Below are 8576 nucleotides of genomic sequence, written 5' to 3' on the forward strand. Positions count from 1 at the left end.
CAGATGTGTTCAACATGTAAAATGTGTGGGTGGGTGGGTGGGTGAGTGGGCCGATGTCCGTGAGCATGGCGCTGATGTCTTCCCTCCTGTGGTGTCTCATTCTGCAGGTGCCTTATTAAGTGGCTGGAGGTTCGGAAAGTGTGTCCACTGTGCAACATGCCGGTTCTGCAGCTGGCCCAGTTGCACAGTAAGCAGGACCGTGGACCCCCACAGGGGCCCCTGCCAGGGGCAGAGAACATTGTATAGCTCACCACAGGATCACTGTTGCCGGATTCCACGTCCACATGGAGGCAAGAGGAACACAAGCGTTCTCTGTGGTGGCTGTTCTACCTGGGATACCAGCTGCCACTTCCTTTGCCTCATGAAAAACTCTTGGGCCACCTAAGCTAAGAACTCAGACTTCTGGGTTATGTGACAACCAAAGCACGCTGACAGTACCTTATGTCAAGAGGAAAGAAGTTAATGAGCCTGCGGGTTTGGTTCAAGAAACTTCATGGGAGTCTCTTGCCAACTCAATTCCATGCTGTCTCCCAGACACTTATCTCCACGTACGGTGACTTTTGTCAAGCAGAAGGGAAGATAAACACAAGTGCTAGAGAAAGGAACTGAGGGCAGGTCTTTAAAGCCACCAACGCCCCTGCCCTGTGGACAGATGAGCTTCTGTGCAGACTGTGCATGCCTTAGCAGCAGCAAACCTTCCCGGCAGCCCCTGAGCCAAGGAGAACCAGCGGTTACCTCAGCCGAAGCACGCCCGGTTGCCTGGTTGGTGAGACAGTGCCAACGAAGGCTCTTCACCACCTATTCCTTTGATAAAATCATCTTGGAACCCAAGGGCTTTGGTTACAGTGCCCCTCACTATCACTTCTCCCTCGGTTTTACATCTGCCTATCAAGTTACCTAAGCTGAAAACATTAGATGCGCTTGGAAAGGCCTGGTCAGAAGCCATTTCCTCTTACTCCACATCCACCTCCCCAGGGAGGCATAGCCAAGCAGCCCATCAGGGGCCCCAGTGGGCCTGGGCCTGGGCCTGGGCTGGGCCTGAGCCCTTGCTGTCCGCGTGCGCCCCAGGGCCTCAGAGTGCTGCCCACATCCCCCCGGTCGAAGTGTGGTTCCAGCATGGCTGCTGGTCTTGGCCCACGGTCTTGGGAGGGAGCCACTGGGAGCCCTCAGACAGCGGAGAATGGCTAGTCCTCCTGGCCCTGCTGAGACAGGAGGGTGCTGGCCCCCTTTCCTCTCCCCTCCTCGCCCTCTCTTTTTCTACTTCAGAGAAAATGCTGGCATTGACTTTTTAACAACTTAAAACATCCCAAACAAGATCCCTCTGTAATTCTTTAGCCAGGGACCCACTTGAAATTGTAAATAGTTTCAGGAAGCTCCTACAGGGCTGTTCACTCATTGGTGTGTGGACTTGCAAAAAATAATTGCAAGTGTCCAGTATTCGGACTTGCAAAAAATAATTGCAAGTGTCTTTACAGGAGAGAAATGCATGCTTTTCTTTGGCTCTTTCTGTCCAACTTTTCTAGAAGTGACTCAGAATCCTTTAGATTCATGAATATTGTATAAATTAGCTGAGAACTTTGTAGTTCTTTTCCACAGCTCTGTTCTCCATCTCCTTCCATTCTAGGGATGGGTACCTTGTCAGCTTGCCTCTGCTCCCTCACAGGTGTGAGGGGGGCGGTTTCTCTCTGGAGATGCTGCCTGCATGGTATGGAGAGAGGATGAAGTTTTGCAATTCCGATTATGGCATTTATCCAAGAACTTTTTCTGGAATCCAGCCTCTACCGCTTTAGAATGGGAAAGGGAACTTACCCTTGGCTCAGGTAGCTGCAGTCAAAGGATGAGGAAAATTCCTGTCAGCCTAGCGAAGTGCTGGGAGGAATCCAGTTTGGAAAATTACAACTCCCCTTGGTCAGAAGTGGCCGTTTCCTGTGTGACCTAGTGTATGGTATTCCTATGGTATGCCAACTGGACTATTTCTTAAACAGGGCAAGGGAAGTGTGGAATATTTTTATATGAAAGCCTTAGCCTGTTTGGCACCCATGAAAAGAACTATTTGGACTTTTCACCCTCTGTTTCTGTGTTCTCTCTAGCACAATAGAGTTGAATGCTGCAAAGCACCCAGTTTACAGTGAAATATTGTTAGTGACCAAGTAGGCTTGCTTCTGGACTAGCCTCACTAATGACCAGCAACCCACCATTTTCCCTGGAATGGCGTTGGGACAAATTGTGGACTTCAAATAAGAGAGTTTCCTTCCCCTCAGAGGAGGAATGCTGTGCTCTGTGCTGCAGATTTCTTCCACTCCGGTTTCGTGGGGTGATAGCCTCCCAGTTGCAGCTTTTTTCTGTCCTTGTCAGTAACAGGGAGACAGCTTCACCCTGTCCCTGTATTGACAGGGAGGCTAATTCCTTTCCTTGTGTCACAGCTGAAAGCAGAGGGCACGGGCACGCACTGGGCCAGAGGTGCAAAGCCAAACAGGTTAGAGGAAAGCTTGAGAGGCTTGCACTCTCCACTTGGCACCATAGTGGGTCTGCTTTGTCCCAGGAGGTGCCACTAATACGATCTCAACACTTGTGAATGTGGGGGAGGCTTTTAAAACGCAGCATTTCCACTGAGATGGGGCCCGCTCTGCTCAGTCCTCTCCCCTTTCTTGGTGTGGCGTCCTTTCGCAGCATAGCCATTGTCGCTTGGCAGTTAGCAACACAGCCTGAATGCATCTGCCGCCCACACTGGGTCCTCCGCCGGCACTTCCCTGTACTGCACTGGTAACTGCATGCAGCTGGCAGCTGTTCCAGCATTGTGTGACAAAGGTAAATTTCCATCCAGACTTTTTTCTTTTTAAAGAATGAGTCGAGGATCCCTTAATATACTTGGTTCAGGCTCACCCCTCACAGTGAGGCTGCTGTCCACACTTGTCTAAGTGGGTGACCTTTTGATAATCTATAGACATGTGGGGACTCTGATCTGCTTTTAGACCACTGGCTAATAACATGGATTTTTATTTTATTTTATTTTTTTACTTAAGCAGCTCGAAGATTGGACATTACTTGTGTGCCATGGGTTAGTGGAATAGAATTCAGCCCAGACTTCAGCTGGTTTTAGAAATGGAACAAAACCAGCCTGACTTGGTTCTTGGTTATCTTTACCTTGACACTGTGATTTGGTTAGGCCTATTCCTGGAAGGGAGTAGGTCAAGACAGATTGGAACAGGTGGCCCATGGATGAGGGTGTCTGGGCTGAGATACCCGGGGCCTCCCACCACTGTCTTATAGCCAGTTCTTCACAAACAGTTCTTTTCCCCAATGCCACGCCCCTGTCCTAACCTCAGGCTCTTTCCAACAGCCCCAAAGTCTGTCATCTCCATGGCCTGATCCCACTGTTAAGCCATTCTTTTTATATATATATAAATTTTTTATTTTTTTTTTTTACAGAGAGGGATAGAGAGCTAGAAACATTGATGAGAGAGAAACATCGATCACCTGCCTCCGGCATTTATCTGGGGATGTGCCAACCAAGGTACATGCTCCTGACCGGAATCAACCCTGGAACTCTTGAGTCTACAGGCTGACGCTCTATCCACTGAGCCAACCTGGTTAGGGCTAAGCTATTCTTAATGACTACAGAAATTACTGGGAGGCATCCCCAGAGCTCTGGAAAGTGATCAGATTTGAAGCATCTTTGTCACTCCCCAGCCAGGTGCCTTTCTGCCAGTTATCTTATCCATCACCCAGGGTATAATGCAGGGGTCTTCAAACTACGGCCTGCGGGCCACATGCGGCCCGCAGAGGAGTCTGATCCGGCCCGCCAGGTTTTTTGGGCAGTGAGTGCAGCCGAGGTGTTACAGTAGGAATTAGTTCATATCGTCCGGCCCTCCAGCTCTCTGAGGGACCGTGATCTGGCCCCCACTTTAAAAAGTTTGAGGACCCCTGGTATAATGGTTATCTGCTGGCTCTTGCAAGGATTAGCTGTGTCCAGAGCCCAGCAGGTGGCAGATGTCATGAGGGGCAGTGTTTGTCACACAGGCTATGTGGGGCTCCCTTCCTCTTCCCCTCACCTCCATCTGCCTAGTGCTCCCCGATTTGTTGCTCACTGTTGGATGTTTAAATTTAACTCTGAAATCAGTCTTCCTTGTATCCCTGACCTCCAGCAAGCCCAGCTTCTCACCCCTTGAGCACCTAGTTTTGTTCCTTATGTAGCCTCCCCAAGGTCATGTGTGTATATACAAGTGCACACAAGTGTATGTGTGTGTGTGTGGGGGGGGGGTGTTCTCCTTTGCTCATGTGATACTATATTCAGGAACATTCCTATTCATATGGAAGAGCTGTACCAGAAGTCAGAATATCTGTAAAAGGTGAGCCAAGAACGGGGGGTGATCCTTTTACAATCACATTCCTTTTGAAAACGGCATTTTTATTATTGATTGCAGCACACTGGAATTGTTTTCTATACAAATCAGAAACTGCAGTCCCTCCTTGACTCCTACCACAGACGTCCAGATGACAGGAGCACAGGTAGTTTCCAGACTTTCTGATCTGTGACAGGACACATAAGAGCTGTAGCAGTGCAGGCCCAGCAATTTTGCAGCAGCCGCCTGGACAAGCTGCCCCACACCATCTTGGCCACTTGCAAGGGAATCCTGAGTGCAGCAGCGATGTCTGTTAACTCTCGCTTTCTTAGGCGAACACCCATTTTTGGGGCAGGAGTTCAAGCAGCAGCAGAAACTGAAGGCTGAGGCACCTTTCTATCTTGTGAGGCAAATGTCTCAGACGTTGCTGAACAAGTAGGTGGTCCATCTTAGTCAATCAAAGATGTTCAGGTACATGGGTCAGGCTCCTTTTCCTCCCCTCTAAAAAATGCTTCCCTGAGTTTTTTAGCCCAATACTTTCCACTCAATGACATTACCCCACCAGTAACCTTTTCTTTAAAAAATGTTAAGTTCCTTTTTGCCCATAGAAAGTATGGACATTGAAGCCGCCTCCTTTAGGCAGCCATGGGTCCTCACCCACCTCCCCAGTGTCCTGCCGCCGAGTTTCCCAGGATTCAAAGTGCTTTTGGGCCCCTGACCTGAAACTTGAAAAGGAAATGCCGGGAACCTCCACCCTTCTGTCACGTGATGAATCTCTGGCCCCGGGCTAGTGTCTTTCATGTTAGCTGTGAAGAATTTGAGTAAAGGACATGTCTAAATTAACAGTGTATAAATTTAGGTGAAATTTGCAGTTAAGTGGAACATGCTGGGCCATGGTTTTTTAAGTAGATTAAGACTAATGTGCTTCCATTTGAGAGTATCAAGAACATAGAATGACTTGGTCAGTTTTCCAGTTTAGAGCCCACTTGTTTCAAGATGCAAATAGTTTTTTCCATTTTAGACCAAACATCAGCATTCTTTGCTCACCAATCCAGGGCTCACTTCCGTGGCTATAGGGACAAGAAGGGCACCCTGCCCACTCTGGGGGCCTGTGCTCAGAAAGGGAGCCTAGCCACTATCAAGGGATTTGTCTGTACTTTGATGTAGCTCCCTGTGCCAGGACAAGCCTGGTGGGTCAGCGCCTTGGGCTAGCTGCACACCATCCGTCTGCTCCTTCCCTCCCAGGTTCCGACAAAAAGGGGGATGGGACCAGTGTTAAGAAGTCCCTCCTGATGACACCGTCTTCCAAGATAGTGTTCCTGATCACTGTCATCTGATCACAGATCACTGCCAGGAAGGAAGGAAGTTTAAGCATGTAGGATAGCCCATTGAGGTTCACTCACTAGGTATTATGTAACTCCCTCAATAAAAGGTTTATGAAATGCTGAGCCTCAGGTTTCATAGACGTGTTTGTACACTAAGAATTCTGCAGCAGAATATTTTTAAACATTCGCAGTTTTTTGTAAGCTATATTTTTGTATATTTAATTGCTATTTTAAAGTTTTAATGCATTTTTTTGCTAATTACTCTTGTTTAAAAAAATAAAACATGCATGTAAATGACTTAAATGTAAATAAAGAGCAAATTTTGAAACCTACTTAATGTTTATCATGTACCCACTTATGGACACTCACGCCCCACGTAAGCTTGAGTGGGAAGGTGAGCAGGGCACAGCAGAAGGTGACGGTGATGAAGGAGCTTCTGGTCTGCCCCCCCACGGTGTGCGTGAAGGTCAGAGGTGACGAGTCAAGCACTAGGCCACAGGAGGAAGCAAGCAGAGAAGCCAAGGCCTCACCTGCCATAGGCCTCAGCTAGTTTCTGAAATACAGGTAGTTTCTGAAATACAGGCACTAGTCTCGGGAGTAAAGTGTCAGAACTAGGCCATTCCTCACACCTCTCACAACCCCCAGACCTGCAAATAACTTCTATTAGGAAAAGAAAAAAAATCTCTTGGTCCTAAGTTCCCTGTGGTAGCTGCCATTTCTCCTCACCAACCCTCACTAGGGCTTCTGCAGATCAATCGGCTTCTGCCCCATAGCTTTAGGGAAACTGTTCCCCTCCAGGCCACCTCTGGGACTCCTCTCAATCCTCAATGCAGGTGTCTGGATGGCTCCTCTCCCGTCTCCTGAGCAACAGACCCCTAGCAGTGCCCTCTGACCTCGCTTCAGTTTCTTTGCAACCTTTACTTTCTCTGCCCATCAACTGTTATTCTCACTATCCTGGTATTCACTAAATTCCCACCTACAGTTTGCCCACCTACATACACACTCATTCTTAGGTATGTCCAGTTGCTATTTGGTATCAATTGCAGCTCAAAACCAAGCCTCCCCAATAACAAGTGTATGCCCTCATAGAAACTTCCTCCCCCCCATCCTTCATCACATCCCGATACTCAGCCCTCTAACCACCCATCTGTCCCCACCGGGCCATCTGCTGCCGTTTCGTGTAGGCCTCTAGTATGGAGTGGGGCCCTCAGGCTACCATCCGGAGGGCAGATTGCGAAGGACACTGCCGAGATAAGATGGCAGTGGTTTAAAGTAGGGTGGTGGCAATGGCGAGTGGAGATTGAGTTTACGTGCACCTCAAGCTGGAAGGAGTGAAGACCATCGGAGGGGGTGGTTTCAGGGGAAAGAGTGTGGATACTTCTGTGTAGAGATGGCCTTGGAGATAGACAAGTAGAATGAAGGGAAGGCAGTTACTGCCTTAGAACTGGAGCTCAGAGGAGGTGCTGGGCACGGTAGATTGGAAGTCAGAGACACGGTGAGTGCTGAGGACTGCCTAAGGGAATCAGGACTGTGCCTGGAGCCGGCAATGTCAAACTGTTGTTCTCAAGTTGGCAGAGGGGCCTGGAAGGCAGAAGGAAAAGCAAGAAATGCACTGTGTTAGAACTGAGGAAAGTGAGGACATAAAATGTCTGTTAGATTTAGTAACAAGACTCAATGGAACTATCAAGAGCCCTCTCATGGTGTGCCAGTGTGAGCTAAGAACCACCCACAAAGTGAGTGGCAACTGGGCTCTGAGGTAGAAGGCAAATGCAAAAAAGGAGGGGACTCTGCCTGTGTGACCTCAGGCGGGTTTGCTTTTCTGCTGAATTGTGGAGATCACAACAGCTGCATGAAACAACCTGTGTAAAGCACTGGCACAGCCTCTCAAACACAGGCGGGCCCCACAGCACAGGAGGTGGGGCCTGGGTCTCCACTAGAAATGGCTCGAGCTCCCTCCCTTCTCTACCTTCTCCGCCCAAGCAAGCAGAGGCAGTTTGGGACAAGAGGGGCCCGAGAAACACGACTATGGTACCAGCGAAAGAGTGGTAGCACTGTCGTTGGTGGCTGTGAGGGAAAAGTGGAGCCACCAAGTGGGAATCTGGAAGCGACAGAGGACAGAGGACAGGTTGGGGGGTAAGGGGTGGGGCTCAGGAAGTGCTACATGGGACAGCAGAGGAAGACCCAAACGCCACCCAAGGGCTACAATTTCTACGCCCTGCAGTGTCCCTCCAGCTCTGCGGCCTGCATCATCAGGAGGCAGCACCCACAACCCACGGGTGACAAAACCTTGCGCAAGTGGCCAGCATCGGAGAAATGATCATGCCCTCACAAACCATGGGCACGGGCCTCTGCTGCCCCCACGTGGCCAACACGGGAGGTCGCAGGATCCCAGTCGACCAGGGAGGAGCACCAGCCCAAGCAACTCCTCCCTCAATGACCCAGCCCCGCCCTCTGCACCCTTCCTTCGAACTTTCCCTCCCAGAACCTCCCAGGCCAGCTTCCTGGCCTAAAACCACAGGGAGGAAAGCGCAAGGCGGCCCCAGAGCCTTGGAGTTTCTAGTTCAAAGCCATTTACACAGACCTTTACTGCCTTCAACAGCGATGCAGGTACCAAATAAGACACAAACATAGCTCAATCTCTAAGGGGAAGGTTTTTAAAAATTATTCCGCACAGCAGAAAGAAAAGGTCCAGTCAATCTATATCAATACTCAGCTCTCAAAACCTGTCTCTCAAGCAGCCTTTTGAGCCAGCCTACCACAGAAATCAGGACTGCACCTGGGGGCTGCTAAGTGCCAAGACCAGTAGTGGGTGAGAAAGGTGGGAAGAACCCCAACTGCACCCATGAATTAATGGACACCTCAATTCCTTGATTTCTACTAGCCTAAAAGTGTAACCAGATTCTCTCCC

At 49.5% G+C, this 8576-nt stretch overlaps 1 protein-coding gene across 3 annotated transcripts in view; it reads left to right on the top strand.

Annotated features, from left to right (window-relative positions):
* RNF24 (ring finger protein 24) overlaps positions 1–2836 on the top strand; it is a 55957-nt gene extending 53121 nt beyond the window's left edge. For all 3 annotated transcript variants that reach the window (XM_084886860.1, XM_084886858.1, XM_084886859.1), the window contains one exon: positions 108–2836. In XM_084886860.1, the coding sequence (XP_084742986.1) occupies positions 108–246 (139 nt within the window). In that variant the 3' untranslated portion in view covers positions 247–2836. The remainder of the gene's footprint in view (positions 1–107) is intronic.
* Positions 2837–8576: the final 5740 nt, after the last annotated feature.

This window comes from Pipistrellus hanaki (assembly GCF_964339955.1).
Source record: "Pipistrellus hanaki genome assembly, chromosome: 6".
NCBI classification, from domain to species: domain Eukaryota; kingdom Metazoa; phylum Chordata; class Mammalia; order Chiroptera; family Vespertilionidae; genus Pipistrellus; species Pipistrellus hanaki.